This window comes from Arvicanthis niloticus, chromosome 21 (assembly GCF_011762505.2).
Source record: "Arvicanthis niloticus isolate mArvNil1 chromosome 21, mArvNil1.pat.X, whole genome shotgun sequence".
In the NCBI taxonomy this organism is placed as follows: domain Eukaryota; kingdom Metazoa; phylum Chordata; class Mammalia; order Rodentia; family Muridae; genus Arvicanthis; species Arvicanthis niloticus.
Window position 1 is genome coordinate 20789753 of NC_047678.1, and position 23258 is coordinate 20813010.

General features: G+C 37.6%; 2 protein-coding genes across 5 annotated transcripts in view; both read right to left on the reverse strand.

Annotated features, from left to right (window-relative positions):
- Il20rb (interleukin 20 receptor subunit beta) overlaps nucleotides 1-8685 on the reverse strand; it is a 36370-nt gene extending 27685 nt beyond the window's left edge. The window contains exon 1 of the mRNA XM_034484635.3: nucleotides 1934-8685. Coding sequence (XP_034340526.1) covers nucleotides 1934-2006 — 73 coding nt within the window. The 5' untranslated portion in view covers nucleotides 2007-8685. The remainder of the gene's footprint in view (nucleotides 1-1933) is intronic.
- Nucleotides 8686-8834: 149 nt separating this feature from the next.
- Nck1 (NCK adaptor protein 1) overlaps nucleotides 8835-23258 on the reverse strand; it is a 51286-nt gene continuing 36862 nt past the window's right edge. For all 4 annotated transcript variants that reach the window (XM_034484633.2, XM_076918031.1, XM_076918033.1 and 1 more), the window contains 2 exons: nucleotides 12849-13561; nucleotides 8835-10378 (listed from right to left, as the gene is read on the reverse strand). In XM_034484633.2, coding sequence (XP_034340524.1) covers nucleotides 10184-10378; nucleotides 12849-13561 — 908 coding nt within the window. In that variant the 3' untranslated portion in view covers nucleotides 8835-10183. The remainder of the gene's footprint in view (nucleotides 10379-12848; nucleotides 13562-23258) is intronic.

The following is a 23258-nucleotide window of genomic DNA, read 5'->3' on the forward strand; positions in this document are numbered from 1 at the left end:
GCACATGGAGCTTCTGTACGGAGCTGCTAAATCAGAGTGGAACTCCAATCCCCACATTGATCAAAAATCTAGACAAAGAACTGAACCGTTCTGAGTCTTGACATCAGACCTGCCTTGCAGACTGATGTGTCTAAAGAAATAAGAAATGTGAGCCATGTCTAGTGACACAGGTTTAGAAGTCTATCTACATGGGAGGGTGAAGCAGGAGGACTGCAAATTCAAGCCCTGCCTGGGTTACAGAGCAAGCTCAAGGCAGCTTGGAAAAATGTAGGGAGAACCCAACTGAAACACAGAAAAGTTACAAAAACAAAACCAGCAGGGACAAGGGCTCTGAGAATATAGTTCAATAGTAGAGCAATTGCCTCCCAATGCATTAGGTCATAGGTCCAATCTTAGGAGAAAAAGGAGGGGGGGCTGGGGAGGAAGTAAGAGACAGGCAGTTGTGACTGTCACTGTTATTAGTATTAGGAAGCAGTTACCTAAATCACCCACTATTATTTGGGAAGGATGAAGCAAGACAACTTTACTCATCTACCAAGTGATCTACTAAGCAATAGAAGTCCACTCTGCATTTGCAAAGTTTGCCTACAGTCCTGAGCAAATGCTCAAAACTGCATGAAGGCAACCTTAGTTAAAGCAAGTATTTTCTGACACCACCATTTGCAATACCAAAAGATAAGAATAATTAGCATTTGGGGCAGGAGTGTTCAAGTTTTTAAAAACTTATTTGTATTGTCTTGTTTTAACCCCTCAAGTCTTTAAGATGGCTGTTACAAACATTTCACAGATGGGAAAAGTGAAGTTATATGACCAGTGGCTAAACTAGTAAATCACGAATACACAGAGACACAGACACGTGGTGGGGCATAGCAGTATGAGAGACAGGCTGGCGGACAATGACACATTTGCTATGACAAGTTTGTGGAGGTCAGAGGACAACTTGAGGAAGCTGGTTCTCTCCTTCCACCATTTGGGTTCTGAGGACTGAAATCAGTTGTCAGGCTTGGCAACCTTTACCTACTGAACCATTTCAACAGCCCCTATGGAAAAATTATAACAACAAAGGCTAAGGCAAGAAAGCAGTGATAGAGTGCACTTACTGTGAAGACAGCAAGTGGCCTGCAATCTGTATTTGTTTTCTGAAAGAAGACATAGGCGTAAGTAACTACAGGATGAGCCCCGCATACACAGATGACAAGTGAGCACTGTGGACAGCGTTTGCTGAACCTTTGGAATGCTGAAGGTTTGGGGGCCAGGAATAGCATCCATTTCTAGTCAGCTACACTTGGAAAAGCTGCCTTAGTACTCAAGGCTCCCACTAACACCACCAAGTAACCAGTACGTTGGAGTATTTAAGCTAGAAATTTCTCTTAGATCAGTTTGACTTAAAGAAACACTAACAGGTAAGGAAGAAGCTGCAGTTTGGGAACAATAAAGAAGGTAATTACAAAAAGCCAGGAGTAGAACAGAAAATTATGCAATCTTACTGGGAGAGAAAATGGCCCAAATGGAATCTATTTTTAAATGGTATGAAGTACCTTTTTCTATAATGACCAAGAGAGAAATCTAATTTTTATAAATCTTATGCCTTTCTGTATGTCTATGTATTTGTCAGAATTTTAAATCATTTTAAGTGCCACATAGAAAATACCTGTAATAACTATACCATAACCCTTCAAATACCAGATGAAATAGCAAAATGCACAGACTATATAGTTTGCAGACTATATTAATGACATCTTTCTGGATTGTTCTGTGGATATTAAGAGAAAATTTTCCAAGTAGAATGCAGGCATTTAAGATGCGAAAATGGAGATTAAAAGGGTTTTAAAAAAACATTTTAATTCAACCCCGAATCCAGGAAATTATTTGTTACCTTCCTTAACCTATATTCAAGGCCCAAACTATCAGTTGTATTTAAATTCATTCTTACCAGTGAGAAAACCTGAGGTCATATTGTAGAAAAGCCACATGATCGAACTTGTCCAGACTCTTTGTAAAACCATTGTGCTGGCCTGTTTGGTGTGAGGGTCTCTTGCAAACTTAGCTTGCCCTGAACCACTGTTTTCTTCCAGAATGAAGCTTTCTGTTCATGCTAGCCATCTCAATTCAGGAAGCAGATGTTGGTGCTGAGGTCAGGGTTGCAATGAAGCTTGAATAGTTCTGAAAAAGGGAGCTGGCACAAATGCTCGAAATGGGCGGACTTTGCAGCACCCTCCTTTTTGCCCAAACCCAGATATTGCATCAAGGGGAGTGGCCTGTAAGAGTTCCAGAGAAATGATAACTGGGGAACTTGGGACATCTGCCTGAGGGAGACATCCGGGCATATAGGCTGTTGTGGAGCACCCTGGGTCTTACCAGTGAGCAGACAGGATCATGTTCTCTACTCATCAAGTAGCTTCCTCTGCCAAGTACCTCTCTGCCTGTTCATTCAAGCAGGGTGCTAATTAGTTCTGTCTGCTAATACACACTTCTGGAGAAGCAGACAAGTTCAATGGTTACCATTACTACTGCATTCTACAGTGCTAGAGGTGAAGCCAGGGCCTCGTGCAAGCTACTCGGGCACTCTGTCACTAAGCTACATCTCAGCTCTGCTGCCTCAATTTGAAATGCCATTTTACAAGTCAAAAGGTAAAGAATAATAGTTTTATATTTACAAATCTGCAAAAAGAAAATCTAGGCCATAATAAGCTAACAAGATTGACATCTTGATGTAGAAGAAACAGCAAATGGAAATAAAAATGTGAACAAGGTTCTTTACCAAATATCTTTTAAAACTATTGAATCCCAAGAAGGTACTACTGAAAATTAAAACTAATTTTAAAACTTTGAAGGGGAATCCTGTAACAGAAATCGGCCCCTTAAACTCCAATTTCTTGAGGGCTTTAAAATCCCAATGTGCAAATTATAATGGTAAAATGAACACTGGTTGGTGAATAAACATTTATTCTTTTTTTTTTTAATAGAAAATTTTTGGTACCAGTTTTGTAACTTACTTGAAAGATAATGTTGGGGCAGTTATTGATTCATTCAACAAACATTCACTATGAGTTTACTATGTGCAAAATCTGGGAGTTCACAGTTCTTATCCTTTCCCAACTGATGAAGATGCATAAATAACCACGGGGGCAACGTTGAATACAGTGAAGGAACCATCGAAGATACTGGACTACTGAAGATAAACACCCAACCTACTCTATGGGATCATACAAGGTTTCCTGGCATGGAGTATTGAACTAAGGAGAAAAAAAATTAGCCACAACTGTTTACAAAAACTCACAAGTTTTGTACAAGATGCAAGCAAGGCTGTGGTGAAAAGTCTGGTAAGTCAGACAGAAACAAGGTCTGGAGAGCTTTCCGTGTTTTCTGAGGGACTTCCAGCTTCTCCTGAGAGCAGTGAACACCAAGAGAAGGGTTTTAAGCTCATATCTGATGGTAGCATACTTTGCATTTGAGCCTTAAAAGGTTTCTGAGAAACAAGGAAAGGGGCAGACTAGAGGGGACTCTGTCAGGAATCCAGGTGAGAGATACTGTCAGCCTACCCTAGATTTTCCATGTCCGTGAGAAAAACGAAAGCCTCAGGATGCAGGATTTAGTAGAATAGTAGCTCCTACATATTGCATGGATTGGGAGGGGCTGGGAAGAGGAGCCAAACAGGACTTTCCCGTTGTGGTTTGGATGGACAGCAATGGAAAGAACAGAAAGGAGCAGAGTAGGGCGGGGTCGAGGCAGGATTAGGGGTCTGTAGGAAGAGGCTGCATGCGCATAGCCTCATACACTTTGATTTGAAGCATTTATATGAGCAGTCACATTCCCCGATATGTAAATAATCTATCTCAAATTGATGTCAAGGAAATGGAAACTTTCCCCTGCCTATGGAGAGAACTTGTGCAAAGAACATGTCCATTAAGGAGGGTGTGAATACATACATACACACACACATACATACATAACCAGAGCAAGAATATGAACTAGAAAGATAGGGGTGGGGTGGGAGGGTAGCTCAGAGAAGTGGATCCAGTACAAACTACAGTCCTGAAAACAATGAGGCATGATGTGATTGTTGAGGCAGTGTGCAGAAGAGAGTCCCCAGTGAGTTAATCACTAAAAAATGTTCCCTGGATATAACAACTGGAAAGTCATTGTAATCCCAGCAGGAGGAGTTCCTGTGGAAGCCTTGGATCAGAACCTAGATCATTGTGGGCTGAAGAGTAAATGGAAAAACTAATGACCATTTGATGTAGAGGAAGAAAACAATTTCATCAGCCTTACATTCTTTTTTTTTTTTTTCCATTTACAAAGAAATGTCTTGCAAAATAGTTGTGGGAATCAAGAATGGGGGCAGGAAATCCAGCAGAAAGATGTCCAACTCCAAGTCCTTTTCATCTAACTGCTTTCACTTAACACGATAAGGAGTGAGACCCATGAAATTAATAAAGGTTTAAGAGAATAAGCAGGAAGTGGGTCTCAAAATGGAATATACCTATGTTTGAAAAGAAGGGGTTGGATGAGTTCATGACTCAGCCATCCAGATAGAGCAACCTGAGCCAAGTTTGAGATGGAAACATTGAGAATACTTAGTGAATCAAAGGGCAAAAGAGGAAATGTAGACAGAAGTAATGCAATCAAGAGTTAAGACTCACACGGCTGAGCTGTGGGGCAGTCCACCACCAAACCATGGGATCATAAAATGGTTAGTTCTGCTTGGCACAAGTCTATACCAAGACAAATCAGCCAAACATTACCACCCTGACAGGTATCTGCCAATCTTTCACAAGCAACCACAGGGAAAATCAGTCCCAAACTTAGCACACACCTACAGAGCAGTGAGAGGTAATGTCATTAGCCTATCTTAGCTTTTGAATTAATCTTTCTCAAGCCTGGGCACCACCCAGTAAGAAAGTCAGATGATATGCCTCTGCCTGGGCCATCACATTAGGTGAGAGATGGTTCAGTGGTTAACAGTAACAGCTGCTCTTCCAGAGGACCTGGGTTCAATTTCCAGCCCCTGGCACCCTAATGATAGCTTACAACCTTTTCCAGCTCTCAGAGATCCGATGCCCTGGGTCTCCCTCCCTCCAAAGGCACTGACACACATGCAGGCAAAATATTCATACACATTAAAAACAAATCAAGAGTTAAAACTCACACAAACAAACCAAACAAAAATTAAAAAAAAAAAAACCAAAACAACTCCCTTTGAACAAAGTCATTTCAATCTACTGATGGTCTTAAGACATTAATCTCTTGGAATCAGTGGGTTAAAACCTTTAAATATCTAACACTGTCATCTTCCTGCAGTTGTATCTGGTTTCTAGAAAACACTACCCAGTAACTCTTATTAAGATGGAGAATCAGGTTTTATTCTGGACAGCCCCTTGTAGTTAAAAGCTCCATATTTGAATGAAAACAAATACCATTTTAAAACTCTGGGAACCAGAAACAATGCTTTGTAAGTGAACATTTACATGATAGTCTGATGCTTTTGGCTACAGTTGTTCAATTATTGGTTGGCCTTAAGTGGAGCTGACAACACCTAAGCGCTTTTATCAAAGACTCTCTTCCACCTCTGTTAACCCTGTGCTACAGCTTCATCTACTGTCTTCTCCACTTAGGCTTTACTTCCCTAGAAGGCAAATTTCACAGCAGCTTGGTTTTATTTTTTGTTTTTGTTTTCATTATATTGCTGGGTGAGTACAGCCTCACCCCTGAGAAACCAAAGAATCAACCTAAAAGGTAAAACTGTTTTAGAGCAAGGTGTGGAATGGAAGGAAGAGAGAGGAAGGCCCATCTCCTTAAGGTTCCACCACCTTCCCAAAATGCTACAGGTGGGAAGCAAGAATTTAACACAGGACTTTAAGGGACATGCAAGATCAAATTATAGCAACACTTCAAAATTAAAATTTTCATCTTAAAACCAAGCCATGAAATCAGTATTTGTTCTGTATAATACCCCCTCTACAGCTTAGAACATATATTACATTTGGCATCATTGCTCTAGAGAAGCAAGCCATGCTTACTCAGAAGCTACTAAATTTCCTCTGTAAGTGTTCAAAATTATCCCAACTATTCCTGTATTTAGCCTACATTCAGACAAGACTTAGTCTCTTTCTGGAATCCATCTTTTTGTCTTGACAATTTTCCAGCAATAGATACCCGCCAGTTCATAAAGATATATCTAAGCCCAATAGTCTTTTCTTCTTACATGTTTTCTTAGATTACTACTTCAAAATGTTTTGTCAATGAGGTGTGAGAGACGGAAAACTTTTGTAGTAACAGTGAGACCAGCTTTCCCTGTGCTGTGAACTCAGAGTCGGTCAAGCACTTCCCAAGCATGCATGAGGCATCTGTTCCTCTCTCCAGCACTACAAAGAAAAATAAATATATCAGCCAGCTTGTCCCCACTAGGGTACTGGAGGCATCAAGCCAGTTCTGAAACTGATAGAAATAGATAGAAACTGATAGAAATCAGTATCCTAGCCAGAAAAAAAGCATATTTTGGTCTAAAACCCATCTGTGTATATATACACAATGATAAACAAACCCTTCCTCTTTACAACCTCAGCAAGCAGGTAATTTCCTATTTCATTCAGCAAGTCTAAGCAAGCCACATATACTTTTAGGTCAGAGACTCCTGTGAGTAAAGTAGAAATGCACTTTAGGTAACAGCAAGAAATAAGGGTGTGGACTAGGCTTGTTTCACTGTAGATTCAGAATATAGCAGATTTGCTGAACACTAACTAGCAGAATCAGGAGTCTGTTTTTCAAGACTCTGGATGTGATTCAGAAAATGATAGTTTTATATTGAACAAAATTCAAGGAGTGACTGACCACAATTGTAAACACCTACAACACAGTTAAAGCTATATAAAGGTTTCTTGTCTTGTAATAAAAATGAGAAAGCAAAAGCTGTAATAAGACACTCCAAATTCACTGATTTGCACACAGGAACTGATTCTGAAAAATGGCAATTTCATACTCAAGGCCAAAAATTCTACATGCAATAGGAAAAACAGGGAGAAACAATTAATTAATATGGCTATAAATAATAGGTTAAGAGTTGGGGAAGACTTTTATTATTCTGTTTGAATGTCTTTCACATGTGCATTATGGTACCACCCACATCAGGTTGCAAGCTGATTACTAACTTGGGAATTCAACTCACATTGTCAGCTTATTTTTAAAGGAAACCATAAATTACAATGTTATCTAAAATCTCCCGTTTTAAGTGCTGTCAAGTTGAATACTGCATAAGTTGAACAATAAATATTTCTATATTTGGCTACACCATTAGTGGGTAAAAGTCTACACTTTTGACAAGGGATGGGGTTTATCAGGAGAAAATGCCTTTTCCTAATTCTCACAGTTGCCTCATGAGCCATATTTTTGCAGCCTCTAGACTGCAATAGCAGAGCATTAAAATGATTTGCATGGAATGTTCTAATAACCTAAGTTGCTCATTGCTTGGCTTTTTTACTCTGGCAATATGCTGTTTCCCGTTTTTTTTTTTTTTTTTTTTTTTTTTTGTTTTTTTTTTTTTTTTGGTGCTTGGGATAGCATCCAGGCTTCTAGCATGCTCTACCAAAGAACTATAATCCCAACTCCTTTTTCAGATAGTGTCTTGACTAATTAGCCAGGCACGCCTCATAATCCTCCTGCCTCAGCCTCTTGGGCAGCCAAAATTATACACCTAGAACACTGGGCTGGGTATTTTGTATTTTGCTCAATGATGTCTGTAAAACAGCTTTAATAGTCTTAGGTATGTGTGTTAACATGGATAGTGATTGTATGCACTACACATGAAAATATACAATTCGCCCCCCTAAGGTTTATGACCAAATAAAAGACAACATTTATAGCTTTTCTTTTTGTCACATACATAAAGTTGTTTAAGAACAAAACCTCCTCCAAGATTTTAGAGAAGTTTTTGTAGACACAAGCCAGGCAGGACTGCAGGTACGATATATACTTAAATTTGAGAATTAACCATCTCTTCATATACAGATGGAAGCTTTTGTAATAGCAATTTCCCAGGACCCACTTCTTAGTCTAAAACTAGCACACAGAGCACAGTGTGTCAAAATACATACAGCACTAGGTTTTGAATGTTCCTAATATAAATCTCACTACCTAGCTATGTAGGCATTTTTCAAGGTTGTTCTAATTCCTAAAAAAAATTGCTTCAAGTAAAACTCATGCTTTATAAATAGCCTTTGGTTGAAGAGAAAACTGAAAACATTTTTAAAAATCAATCAAATGTTGAGGTACAAAGTAACAGCATACAGTTAGGCTTCATGTAGTTAGAGTGCAGATATTACTGAAGCACCTCTGCTTTCGTCGAACTCCAGCTCCCACAGGATGCATGCATTCCACCTCAGCACCGCTCTGAGTGCTGCCTTCCCAAAGCATCATTCCAGGTGTAGGTTTCCAGAAATAGCTGTGTCCATGATAAAATTATCTGCTTCTTTTTATAAAGGTCCATTTTGCTCAGAGAAGAGGGGGGCATACAAAGAGAAAGCAAAAGTAAAGTGTCATCAAATGCTAAGAATGTTTACTACCTACTTACTCATTCTGAAACCATTCATACTATTTTACACCTCCAAAGGTATCATATGTAATCTTTACTTCTATTAAATCAATCTACTATCATTTACCTTAAACAAAAAGAATACTCAAAGACAACTGTAAATTAAAAAGCTTTCAAAGCAGGTATTATAGACTGAAATTCATCAGTGCTTTCTGCTGACTTCTTAGTGGAGAGGCCAGGGCTGCCACCCAGTGGCAACATCAGCCTCCAAGTGATTTTAAGATTTAAATTAAAAATTTAAAGCTACTACAATGAAGGAAAAAGCAAAAACTACACAACTTTAATTTTTATCAGCTCTAAGTTTGGTACATTAAGTGTTTAAAACAGCAAAGGAGCAATGTTCTTGTCCTTACGTGGCATTTGAGGCTTTTGTTACTTTGCTTAAAAATTTCAGAATAAAGAAAAGTATGACCAACAGAAGACTCAATACTTCAGTTTCTTATTCACACACACACAAAGTACTAGATGCCAAACAAACAAAAAAAACTTAGATAATACAGTTTACCTAACCATAGCTCATCATTTCTGTGTGTGTCCCAGTTAAAAAAAACTACAAGATAAGGAGGGGCTAGGGAACTCACTCAGCACAGAACACCTGCTTTTCATGTGTGAATCCTTGGGTTTAATATGCAATAGTGTCAAAAAATGTTTTTTTTTTTTTTCAGTGAATATGATCAAATATTGGATCAGGATGTGAAAGTTGAAAACTTTAAATTACTGCCATGCAGAATTAGTGATGTTTAGAGAGGGAAAAAAAATTAGACATCTCATTGTCTACTATATTCCCCAAACTCGGCCACGACTTATTTCACAGTGGCATAAATATGGCAGATCTAATGGAACACACTTTGGTCAAGGAACATTAGGAACACTCATTTCATTTCAAGAACCAACTGCCCAAACTGCTTAGTTCTCTTGAATAACCAAGTGAAAGGGGGTGCGTCAGGGAGGGGGGACACTCCCTAAATTCTTAAATTTTCATTTACATAGCTATAAATTATGTTTTATAACCTATTATCTGGTTTCTTTTGGATACAATGAATGGATTTTTAAAAATTAAGGCACAAACAACATACTTGATATTTACAATGGCTTGTGACAGATACAATATCTGAAAATAATTTCTTATTTTCTGTTTATTATTGCTATTTAGTCACAGAAAAAATTAACACTTTACAAGAAATGTCCTTTATCATATGCCATATAGATATAACTTTATGTGAAGAGAAACTATGGGAGAACAGGATATCTTTACAAGGAAATAAACAGCAATAAAAGAATTCTTCCATATAAAGATTTTGAACCAAATTATTCACTTCAGAATACAAAACCTTAACTGTTGGAAGGAAAGAGAAAAACAGCAAAGAAAACAGTAAGACGGAAGACCAAGAATAAAGAACTCTGCTATAGAGATGCACTGCATATGTAGTATATATGTATGGGCTGAGTTATAACAAAAATACTCGTGTATTATAGTCAATTCTCATACAGTTAGAAACAGCACTTTCCAAGCAAGTACAACTGGCCTGACACTCTCTCAGTCTTCAGTCACGTGACAGGTTAAAGCTGTGTAGCAGTCACTGCTCATGAGCAGCATCAAGACAAATGCTTGACGAGATATAGTTTCTCTCCTTGTTCACTTGTAAAGATCGGTGCCTTTTTGTAATGTTCTACAAGTTCCTCCATGGTGCTGAACTTCCGCTGCCCAATGCAGTAAACAGTCTCTTTCAGCTGGACTTTAAAATGCTTGTTTTTCCCTTGTGCTTTTAGTGATACTGAGAAATCATTTGGCTAAAAGAGAAAGGGGGAAGTAAACATTTTGAAAGCCATGTATCAAAATGTAAAATAAAAAATAACTGCTTAAATCTGAACATTTACTAATAAGTACAAGGCACTATGCTAAATTATTTACATACTCTCCTTCATTCCTCAAAATAAACCCTTTTTATAAGTGAGAAAAATGAGGCTCAGAGAGCATGCCTAGGATCCATTACCTGGTAACAGGATGCCAGCTATGTCTCCTAACAGTTATCCACAGTGCCCACAGAGTAGTAAACAGAGAAAATAGTTTTCAGAGGCACAAGAGGAAACAGAAAATTTCAGAATTCCACTCCATGCCCTCTCAATTCAGAGTGAATGGTAACTGACTTACATAAAACTCTAAATTTTCAAAAATAATGGACAAATACGAATTCAACTAAACTTTAATAAAAGGTAACAAACAAAAATTCCTATAGGGCCAAAAGATAAGAGAGGAAAGAGGACGTGGCCACCCTACAGAAAACTTACTGTTCACCTATGATTGCTGCTTTGCAAGAATAGACTCCATGTGAACTGATTTTTTTAACACCTTTATTTATGTGTATGAGTGTTCCACCTGAATGTATATTTCTATATCACGTGTGAGCAGTGTCTGTGAAGGCCAGAATGGGGTACTGGATCCCCTAGAACTGGAGTTACAAATGGTTTGAGTTGCTATATGGGTACTGGGAATAAAAAAAAAAAAAAAACAAAAAAAAAACCAAAAAAAAAAACAAAAACAAAAACAAAAAAAAACCACCAGTGCTCCTAATCACTGAGCCATCTCTCCAATGTGGTCTTTCAATTTCAAAGGGAAACCTGAAGCCCATATTTTTAAAAGATGTTTTTATTACTTTGTAAATTTTGTATATGTTTGTATGTCTGTATGTGGGTATATGTACACTAATGCAAGATGTTCAAGAAGCCATCAGATCCCCCTCAGAGCTGCAGCTACAGCTGGCTATAAGCTACCTGACAGTGCTGAGTACTAAACTTGGGTCCTCTGGAAGAACAGTAAGCACTTTTAATTGTTGGGTTATCTCTTCAGCCCCAAAGGCTGGATTTTCATAAATCCTTCACTATGTAAATATCGGCAGTGAATTAGAAAAAATTTTAATTGTGTAGGCTCAACAAAAAGACACATTAAAGCTGGGCAGTGGTGGCACACGCCTTTAATCCCAGCACTTGGGAGGCAGAGACAGGCGGATTTCTGAGTTCCAGGCCAGCCTGGTCTACAGAGTGAGTTCCAGGGCAACCAAGGCTAACAGAGAAACCCTGTCTCGAAAAACAAAAACAAAAACAAACAAACAAAAAGCCCCCCAAAAACAAAACAAAACACACATTAAAGATCTCTGGCTGAAAAATAACACTACTGCAAATAATCATATATTCTAGCTAGTATTTATATTCTACCCACAAGAAGAGCAGCATCCTGTATTTAACTTTCCTTCTTTCTTAATTAGGTGGTAGCAGTTGTAGCTGTCATTTTAAACCTAATATTTCTGAACAATGTCAAGTCAAGAGCAGTGATTTTAAACAGTATGCTGCTGAACATCAGGATTCTAATAGACAATGGCCTCCACTATCTTGTGTGTTAGCAACCCTCTGTCTCCTGAGAGGTTGAAGGTCAGATTTCTCCCAGTTTTCATCAAGAAGTTCAATTCATCTCAGTCTCATACACTTTCTTTCAACCTTTTGTACAATGCATTCACAAAAAGCCAGTATTAACCATGATTTGTTAAGTAGAAAAGTAGTGATATCATTTATCAGGTAAAAATTTTTAAGATAAATAACCGTCAAATTTTAGCACACAACAGGACACTTTTAAGAGATTATTAGTGATATCGTTTTTCAATTTGTATGGCTTACTGTCTAGCTGGTACTGGCAACATAATTTACCTTTTACTGCAAATATATTTTAAGTGGCACTAAGTAGGCTGTTGAAGTGAATGAAAAACTATTTTCAGTCAGGTATGGTACATCTATGAGTTCAAGGGACCCTAGTCTACCTACACAGTGAGTTTCAGGGCAGCCGGGGTGAGTCATTGTCTTATTTTAAAAAAGAGATTTTACTCAAACAACCAATTTTTAAACAATTCGTTATAGTTAAGAGATTCCCTGCAAGAACTACAGTGACTGCTTTCTTATCTCTTACCTTCAGGAGCAGTTAATTTGCACTATCCTACTCTCCAGGAAGAAACCAATACTTAGTCTGCCCCATTCTTAAGTTTAATGGGACAGAAATATTCCAGAAATGCAAATTTGAAACAACTGAAGAAAGTCTATTAATACAACATATTCACTGCTCAGTTATCTTGTTCAAAACATGTTCACTGGAAAGAACTGTATGATCCTGCCCCTCCTGGCTATATCTTAGGTTTAAGGAAGCTGGCCATGCAACCTTTCCAACCTTATTAATGCATGGAGTTCTATTTTCATTTTCCTTTGAAAATCAACTTACCGAAGATTCACTGTCACGAATGAGGAAGTCTCCTTCATGCCCTCTTTCATTTAATGCCATTTCTGCCTGGTGCCTGGTGACTTTGCCATAATACCAAGGATTGCCAGCAAACTTCCCAGTGAGTGAAGGCCTAATGTAATCACATTGGGGAGGCGATGGCTCCAAACCTGAGGTTAGTGGATTATTCTGCATAATGGTAACATAGTTTTTTGGCACCAGGCCAACCATGCCATTGACTTTCCTGCATTTCCACCACTCTGGGTCATTTTCGGGCTTTTCAATAACATCCATTACATCACCTTTCTCAAAATTGAGTTCTTCATCATTGGATGAGCTGAATGGGTAAAGAGCCTGTACAACATGCAATACTTGACCCGTATTTAGGTTATTGACAACTGCTGCTAATTTCTCTGACAGAGAGCCTACATGATCACCCAAAGGACTGTCACCTTCTTCAGTTACATAGTTTGAAGGAAACCATCCAATTTGTCCATTGTAGCTGCCACGCCACCATCCATCACTGCATTTCTCCATGACGATCACCTTGGTCCCTTTTATCAATGACAATTCATCCTCTCTCTCAGCCATGTAGTTAAATTTCACAAAAGCAGGCATGTTCAGGTCATAAAGACGTTCTCCTGGATCAACGAAGCTATCATCAGCAGGAGATGCAGTATCTGGAACACTGGGTTTTCTTTTCACTTTTCCAATACCTGTTTAAATAAAGAGGAGGCCATAAGACTACAGCTTCAACTTGATACACTTACCTCAACCAAGCCTCTAAATGTAGCAAACAGACTGTGACATGATAGAATCATCTTTTGGGAAATAAAATATAGGTTGTTGCAAAATATAGGTTGTTGCAAAATAAACTATTAAGTTTATCTTCTTTCCTCTGGCCAAAGCCAAGAAATAACTGCATAATAATAAAGTTGCCATGTTGAATTTTCTCTTAAGTGTTAATATGGCTTATTTCTTTCATAGCTACAACTAAAAAGACAAACACTCCAGTAATTCCACACTTTGACATCTTAGTTTATTAACCTAGATTTTATAATGAGCTGTATAAAATGAAACAACTATCTAAATTAGTACCTGATGCACACATAAAATTATATCTGGGCAGTCTCATTTCTAGGAGTAAACTGGGTAAACTGGGTAAAGCCAGATCACTCTACAGATCTGTTTAAAATAAGGTATTACTTACTCATTTGTTTCCCTTCATCCCAATTCACATACAGCCTCTGAAGGGCAAGCATTTCTCATTTGCTCATAGATAAAATCCCTGGGAGCTTGAAGGGCACTTAGTACATAGAAAATGTTTAATGTGTTTTTATTAAAAACTGAGAAAGTGAACCCATCATCAGGAATGTATACTTCGAGTGCAACCAAGCATTTTCAGGACTGCTCATTTCTCAGTGTATTAGCTGATGTTTTGCTTTTTTACTTTTGAAAAACTGGGACTTTATAAACTATTCGAATTTTTTTCTATATTCTTAAAAATAAAATGCCACCATATTACTCTCAGTCTTTATTCAGCCAAGGCCCCAAATTCTGCTCCTTCAGGCTTCTTAATAACCATCTTTTTTTCTCTCCAGAGTCTCCATACTACCCTTGTTTTTTTTTTCTTACTTAGACTCATCAATTATCTTAAAAACCCACAAATCTCTTCAATACTAATGTTACTTTACTTTGCTACTCTTCTAGTGAGTTTTACACTGACTTATGTATATACTTACTCAGCCTAGCACTACAGTCAGCAAACAACTTCTGAGAGCGAATTCTCTCCTGTGTGAGTTTCAGAGACTCGAGCTCAAGCTATTCTTTTAAAATCCCATCTTTCTTTTATAATTATCTTTCTACTTTTCTTTTCAACTTTAACTTTTGCTTGTATTCCCTATTTTAAAAAGTGTGTTTATTATCTATTTTGGAGGGCCAGTGTTACACACATAAGAGGATCCATGTGAGGAGTTCAGAAGGAAACTTTCAAGATTTGGTTCTCTCCTGTTTGAGTCCAGAGGATCAAACTTAGATCACCAGGCTCACCAGCAAATGCCTTTACATAGAGCCAACTCATCAACCCCATATTCCTACTTAGAATCTTTCACTCTCTCTGCCATGATATATTAAAACTACTTGATTACAATTATAACTGGAGTTTCAAGCAAGAGGACTGATTTAGGTATAGAATGCAACAGATTATGTTGGGCCAAGAGCCCTAGATATCAAACAGAAAAGTAATGATGAAAAAGCAGGGAAGAATTTCAAATAGCACGGCAATGTCGGGAAGATAGACACCATGCATCTTGGCCTAGGAAACTGACATAAACTTTAAATCATAAGCTAAATAAGTAACTGGGGTGACAGACGGGAGGTATATACAGTGAAGTCATCCTGTTCAAAGTGAAGTTTTCGTGGTCATTATTACAGTGTTGGATCTGCAATGGGGCCTCTTTATTGCTTGAAACTCTGGTCTCATGAGATTACTTCTGCTGGGTAGGGGTGAGGCTTACTAAGGGGGCATTGACTGATTTCACTACTCTTAGAAAAGGTGGCTACAGGGTTAGGACAATGGCTAAGGGCTTTCAGTAAGCCCTGGGGATCTGATCAGGATACTGTAAAAGCTAACTTCCCAAGAGCTTTTGAGTTCTTATCTTAGTGCCTTATGCCTTAAAGGGAGTAGGACTAATTCAGTATCTATCACAAGTTTTTTAGATAGACAGTCCTTGATTAATATGCTTCAATACAGAGTTGAACAGAAGTAAGACCCATAGTAAAAGCTGTAGATATAAAACGAAGGCAGAGATACTAGGTTTTATCTTGCTTTTAGTTGCCTTGTAGGCACAGGAGTCAACAGTTTTTAGTAAAAGCAGTATCATAGTTACTTTCCTATTGCTGTGATGAGACACCATGACCAAGTCAACTTACAGAAGAGTTTCAAAGGGTTAGAGTCCATGACCACCATGGCAGGGGAGTGGGCAGCACAGAAGCAGGCAGGCAGCAAGCAGGGCTCTGGAACAAGAGCTGAGAGCTGGCAGACAATCATAAGGTAGAGAGTGCTGAAGGGTGTTTCTGAAACCTCAAAGCTCCACCAATGACACACCCTCTCCAATAAGGCCCCACTTCTTAATCCTCTCCAAAGAGCTCCACCAGATGAGAAACAAGTATTCAAACATGAGTTTTGGGGGGTAAACTCAATCACAGTATGTGTTATATACGTAACACACAATTATTTGCATCCTTGGCCTTTTCATCTTCTCATGTGACAAATGAGATCACAGGTAAGCTCTTCATTTTTTTCCATTTTGCCCCTGAAAATCTTGTGTCCCCTCTTACCTACTGACACATACATCCCTGTATTTTTCTGGTCCCCTGTAAGCCTTGTTATAACAAGGTCTTGTACTCGATTACTTGTCTGTTTCCTTAATATAAGAGTCAGTCCCTAAGGACAGAAAACTACAATTTTCCTCTTTTATCTCCAGTGCTTATAGTTTATACATCAGTGAGCAGGAGAAAGTAATTAATGAATGAATTAGGCCTTAGTTGAAAATATTTTTCTAAGATGGCATATTTGGCCTTCTCCACATCAAAACAAACAAACAAACAACCCATATACTTTCATTTTAACTTCTATGTAGATTTTTCAGATTTGAAGACTTAAACTCTTGCTCTATCTGGACTCACAACACTAGAGTTCTAACAGTAAACATCAAAAGATGTAACCAACACCTCAAACCTATACTCATGTCCAAATAAAAATGATCCCTCCTTTAAATCAACTGTGTCCTTAATTTGCTTACTTCTGGCTAATGAGACCATCATTATGAAAAATCTTTACATCAGGGTGACATCACTAAAAACGGCAGAGTAGAAATTTCAGGACTTCCTCTAAAGATCAGTTAATGAGCTGGCAAACACTCTGGAATCTGGTAAAGAAAGCAAATAGGCAGGGCAAGACTAAGTGAAGAAAGCGCTGCTTTTGTTAAGAGATCACTGAAGCTTAAATAGAGGCCTTCCTACCGGTCTCCCTCCCCCAGTGCAGAGTTGCTCTGAGGACAGCTACCTAGCAAACCTCACATTGGAATTGTGATTGACAGGCTTAGACTGTCAGATCCCTAATTCCATAGCTAGGTTGTCTTCCTAGGTGGATTTCACTTAAAGTCGTGTTTGATGCAGTAGCTTGAGACAAGGAACACAAGGGACAGGGAAAAAAGATGACACGCATGAAAGGGAAGGTAAGAAAGATTATACATGGGAAAAAAAGGTACTTAAAAGCCCCCATATGTTCTCGGGAAGCAACATCACAAATGTGATTGGGGCTGGACACATGCTGTGGAAAAGGTTAGGGGAAAAAAACTTGATCTTTACTTCTGGCTGACCTACAACTTATAAAAACACAGTAGGTAAAGTCCAAGACAGAATTGTAAATGGCTTGGCCAAATATTAAAAGAGTATACAAGCATACAGCCAAACTATAAAAATGGAGATTTCCATTCCCCATTTTCTTTTGGTTCTGTATGTTTAAGGAAACAAGGTCAAAATACTAACATTAGCCATATGGATAAGAGTACAGACTTCACAAAAAATGTCAGAGTTCTTCAAAGATAAAGAAATTAAGATATTAACTCATCACCAGTAAAACTGTGCTTTTTAAGGAATGTAAAAAAATAATCCTCTAGATGGAAATAAAAAAGACATCAGCCAGAAAAAAAAAAAAAAAATCTGAAGTCATACAAAGAAAGAAAAAAGAATGCCACCAATACAGACACACTATCGTGAACTTAGGAAAGCTCAGGAAGCCTCAACCCAAGTCAAAAAACTCCAAAAAACAGGCAACTAAGGAATGCTAAGAGCACAACATGCCCAAGGAAGAGCACATTGGTTAGTTATCCAATGCCAAATGGTCAGCCCTGGAAACATACACAGAAGTAACACTAAACAGAATGAGCAGGTTACATTATATATTTAGGATCGAGCGAGCACACACATACACACACACACACACACACACACACACACACACACACACCAATTAAAGAAAAAGAGACCATGTATTTCAAGTGGGATGCAGAGCAAGGGTGCTTGGGAGGTGTTGGAGGGAAAAAAGTAAATGTAGAAATGTAATTATAAGCTCAAAAATTTATTTTAAAAACAGAAAAGAAATAAAGAACAATGGTAAAGGTAGCTATATAGGTAAATATAAAGTCAGTACCTGCCCAACTTTTTCCTTTGTTCCTATATGATTTAAAAATACATAAATCATATCTTCAACCTAAGTAAATAGGCAGTATATAAAGAGATACTATATAATAATATAAAGGAGCAGTTATTTATACCATTCAAACCACGTTAGGATTAACTTAAACTTTTTAAAAACAAAATGTTAATTGTAATTTCCAAGGTAGCTTCCAAGGAAAACCTAAAAACTACAAAAGAAATGAAAGAGATTAAAAAAAAAAAACCCAGCACATCATAAGAAATGAAACACAAAGAAAACAGATGGGGGAAGGGCATAAAGGAAGAAATAGCAAAATAAGTCTTCCTCATCAGTGATAGTATACTTATGGTAAAATCAATTTCCCACCCCACCCCAAGGACATTTAAATTTAAGCACTTCTTGTTAAAACATCTTGGGATCTTGTACTACTCAATTAACTGCATAATGGGTTTGTTTGGTTTTTTTCCTGAGTTTTTTGTTTTATTTTGTTTTTAAGCCAAATATAAGGCATACCTTTCAATGAGAAGAGTTCATGTTTCACTAATCTTTTGCATGTACACCACCAAAAACTGTATATGGAGCAGAGTAAACAGTACAGTGAAATAAAATATTTTAAACTTTTAGCTGAAAATAAAGAATAGCTTCCAAATGACTTTTAATCCTAAAGAAAATATTTATAACTAGTTATAGATATTGCAATTATATATACATTCTAATTACATATAATCAATCAGAAAATAAAGAGTAAAGAATTTCTGGAAAAAAACCAACAACAAATATCTCAAGTGAGAGCACATTAAAAACAATCTGCATTAATCTTAGAGACTAGAACTACTTAAAGGAAGAATATAAGGGCATGGTACGTAGCTTCTGTACACTAGAAGCCCTCCATATGTCTGTAAGCACGTCTTCAACAACATGCCTCCTCCTCTCTGGCACACTGCTGCTATAACATACCACAGCCAGAACAAGTTTCTTATAACCACTAGAACACTTCCATCCTTTTCTTCAAAACCTGGTACAAATCTGTATTTACTCACTGAAGATTTCCTTTCCTCTCCCACAAAGAGTTTATGTGTTTCTCCTTCTACTATTACAGCTTTTTATATTTTTTCCCTAATGCTAAATACTGTGTGCTATTTGCTTCCTTAAGGCCAAGCATCATACTTTTCCCCGCGCTCTCTCGATCCCTAGTGCCTCACCTATATTAAATGTTCCATTAATCTTTAACAGAAAAAAAGAACAAACATAGTCAAATGGCTCTGTGAGTAAAGGTACTTCCCACCAATCCTAGTGACCCTATGTTTGATGTCACATGGTAGAATGGAAAAACAAATACCCATAAGTTGTCTTCTAACCTACACAGTTGTGCTGTGGTGTGCAAATGAACAAACAAGTGCTCATGCGCACATGCATGGTGTGCACACACAATAAATAACTGTAATAAAATTTTGTAAACAAATGTATGTGTAACTAAGTAGGCTGTATTCTCCTGCTTTACAACTTTGTTTCTATTACCAGAAAATGGGCATTACAATCTGCTGTTAACAAAGGTTGATACAAAAATATTTTACAAATCATTTTTAGAATATTAAGTCATTTAATGATTTATGTGATAACTATTAATGATCAGAACCTTTCTTTTAGATCTCCTTCAGAATCAATGTTACTATTTTTTCCAAAATTTCTCCTATCTTTCTTTGTTCAGGCTGCTTATTACAATACATAAGCCACAGAGCTTACAGTTAACCAAAATTTGTTTCTCATAGTTGTAGAAGCTGGAAGTCCTAGCTAAAGACCATACATACTTTCTGAGGTTGTATTTCTTACGGTTCAGTACTCACATGGTAGAAGAGATACATAAGCAAGCTTGCAACTGTTTTACACAATGGCACTAATCTAATTCATGAAGGCTCTGCCTTACTAAGCTAGTCACTGCCTAAAGATCCTCCACCTTTTCATACCATTCCATTGAAGGTCAGGCTTCAACCTATAAATTCTGGAGTCACAGCTGATACTTGGTAGCTCATGTCTAAAGTTTCAGTAATTAAGGAGGATTGAATGAATAAAGGAATTCAAAAACAGCCTTGGCAACATGGTGAGATTGTTTGTTTTAAAAACACACAAACAAATAAAACCCCCGCTACATTCATAGCACATCTTGATCCAGCATTTAGTTCACCACAATCGCCTAACTTCAATTAGTCTTTTTTTTCCAAAATTATTTTATTCTACTCTTGTTCTGATCATAACTTTTAAAGGGTCTACTATGAAAACTTAAAAGACTTAAATTTATACTTTCCCCTTGTCATCTTATTTAATTTGATCAGGTTATTTAGTTTTTAAACTTCAGTGCCTTTATGAAATGTTGATATGTAAATGCCTATATTACACAGCACATAGTAGGCACTCAATAGACAGCGATTATTCGTTTTTCTGGTATTTTTCAGAATTACATAAACCTTTATAATCATGACATAGTTGGACCAATCTGGTCAGGGTTGGGAGGGAAATAGTCACATGTAAACACTGAGGAAGGAAGATAACTCTGAAGCAGCCGTATTTTCTGTTGTTGCTGCTGTTACCTTTAAAATTTTTTGTATAGCTTTTGTCTCTCATTTCTATTTGGTCTTCTCTAGAATTTTGTGTATGTTTGGGGGGAGGGGTGGGCTTGACACAGGGTCTCACTATGTAGCTCTGACTGTTCTGTAGACCAGATTGGCCTCGAACTCAGAAATCTGCCTGCCTTTGCCTCCCAGGTTCTGGGATTAAAAGGTTTGTACCACCTCATCCAGCTAAAGATTATTTACTTATTTAATGTATATAAGGTCTGTTGTCTACATGTATGCCTGCATACCACAAGGAGACAGCGGATCCCATGAGACTAGTTATAAAAGGTTGTGAGCCACCATATAGGTGCTAAGAATGGAATCCAGAACCTCTACAAGAGCAGTCAGTGGTCTCATCCACGGAGCCATCTCTCTAACCCCCTTCAGCAATGTTTTAACAACAACAATGCATTATAATTTCCTCAAAAGCTTTTTAGAACCAGCTGAATACAGTGGTAAACTCCTTTAATCTCAGCACTCCAGAGGCAAAAGCAGGCAGATTTCTGAATTTGAGGCCAACTTAGTCTACAAAGTGAAACCTAACTTAAGAAAGAGAATTTTTAACTCAATCTCTGTATGATAGCATTATTCTTTCTCAAGCAAGTCTTTGTACCAATAACTCTTCCTTATATAAACTGCTTTCAAATCCCTAATAAACTTAATGTCAGAGTCTGAAAGCATCAGATACCAAGTAGACAAACTGCCATGTGTAACTGGCCAGGATGTATGTAAGGAAGCTGCTGCAGGTCCTCATCTGGGAGACTCTAAGACTTGAATCAAGGCCATCCTGGATTTTTGCAGCCACACAACCACAGCAACGCTTACTGAATTTTTCCTTTGTGTTAGCTATTCCCACGCTGCTTTTTATCAATCTTTTTAATTTTTTATTAGGTTTTGCTTCCACTACCAGCTTTCTTTCATTTATCACTAGTAAATGCTCAACAGAATGGGTTCAGAGGAAGTGAACCTTTCAATTCCTCACTGACTTATCTATCATATGCACGCTGCTCTTCTGTTCTCACTTCTTCAGAACCTGCTTCTCCCTTGTAGACTTCCCCTGGTTCCCATGACACACACAAGACCGTTTATGTGTGTGCCAAGACTGTAAGACCTGTAGAGCTTGAAGGTACTTTCCAGGATCATCTAGTCTTGCCCAACTGTTGATTTTTCCCAAACAGGAAATAAAAAGAAGATTAGCTACATATTAAGACTACAAGGCTAATACATAGTTTATCTGAGAGCAAACTAATTTATTATAAATACAAATATATACTATTCTACTCATTACAGACTATTTTGTACTTCATCTGTTCATCCATCTACATGAAATAAACCACAGATTATAATTGTTTTATCTTAGATGACAAATATTGTAATTTTTTTCAACGCATCATAACTATCAAATGAAAAGCATATAACCCTGTTTTTTCTATTTTTCAAGTCCATTCAGAAATTAGGTGAATCAATAACTTGTTTCTACTCTGAGTCACTGTCCAATAACATATATACGACATCTTTTAATATCATTTCTGGTTCATTACTCATCACCACTTATGCCGGGCATGGTGGTACATGCCTTTAATCCCAGTACTTGGGAGGCAGAGACAGGCAGATCTCTGTGAGTTTGGTCTACAAAGCGAGTTCTAGGACATCCAGGACCACACTGAGTAACCCTGTTGCAGAAAAAAAAAAAAATCCAAAAAAAAAACACTTTTTTTACCATACCTAATAGTAATAATGAAATAACCATACCTAATAATAATGTTTTAATGACCATACCTAGATAGAACCCTATCTACATTATTAACAATTACTATCATCTAACTCCCAACCAGACTCTGCAAGAGTTAATATTTCATACAAATTTTAAAGGATGATTTTATTACATTATTTGTTCACTTATTTTGTATGTGTAAGTACATGTATGTGCACATGAATATGTTGAAGTGAGAAAACAATTCATAGGAATCAGTTCTTTCCTCTACCATGTAGTTCTAGGGATCATACGGGCTGTCAGGCTTGACAACAAGTGCTGAGCAACCTTGCCAAACCACGAGCTCATTTTTATACAGCCTGCATTAGATTCTCTATAAAAACATGTTCATAAATGAATGAATAAAGAGCTGAAGGGAAGCCTCAGTTGGTAACACAAGAACCTCATTTTTTACCCAGAACCCAGGTAAAAAAATGCCAAGTGTGTTAACTTGATTTTATAATCCTTGAGCTGAGGAAGCAGAGACAGATTGCTGGGGCATGTTGGATGGCCAATGCAGCCCAATTATGAGCTGGAGACCAATGAGAGAACTTGTCTGTCTCCCTGGAAAGAGGTGGATGGTGTTCCTGAGGATGGCACCTAAGGTTAGCTTTGGCTTCTATAACATGTACCCACACGCACATAGGCATGTATACACGAATACACACAAAAGAAAATTAGCTTTAAAACTGGAATCTCAAAGATCTAAAAATGTATTTGTTCTCTAAAAAGTAAACAGGAGTTAGAAGAGAGAATGCAGGAACCTGTCAGCCATCAAAGCTAACAAGGAGACAAAAGCCCACGCATTACAATGGCCACATTCTCTTCTA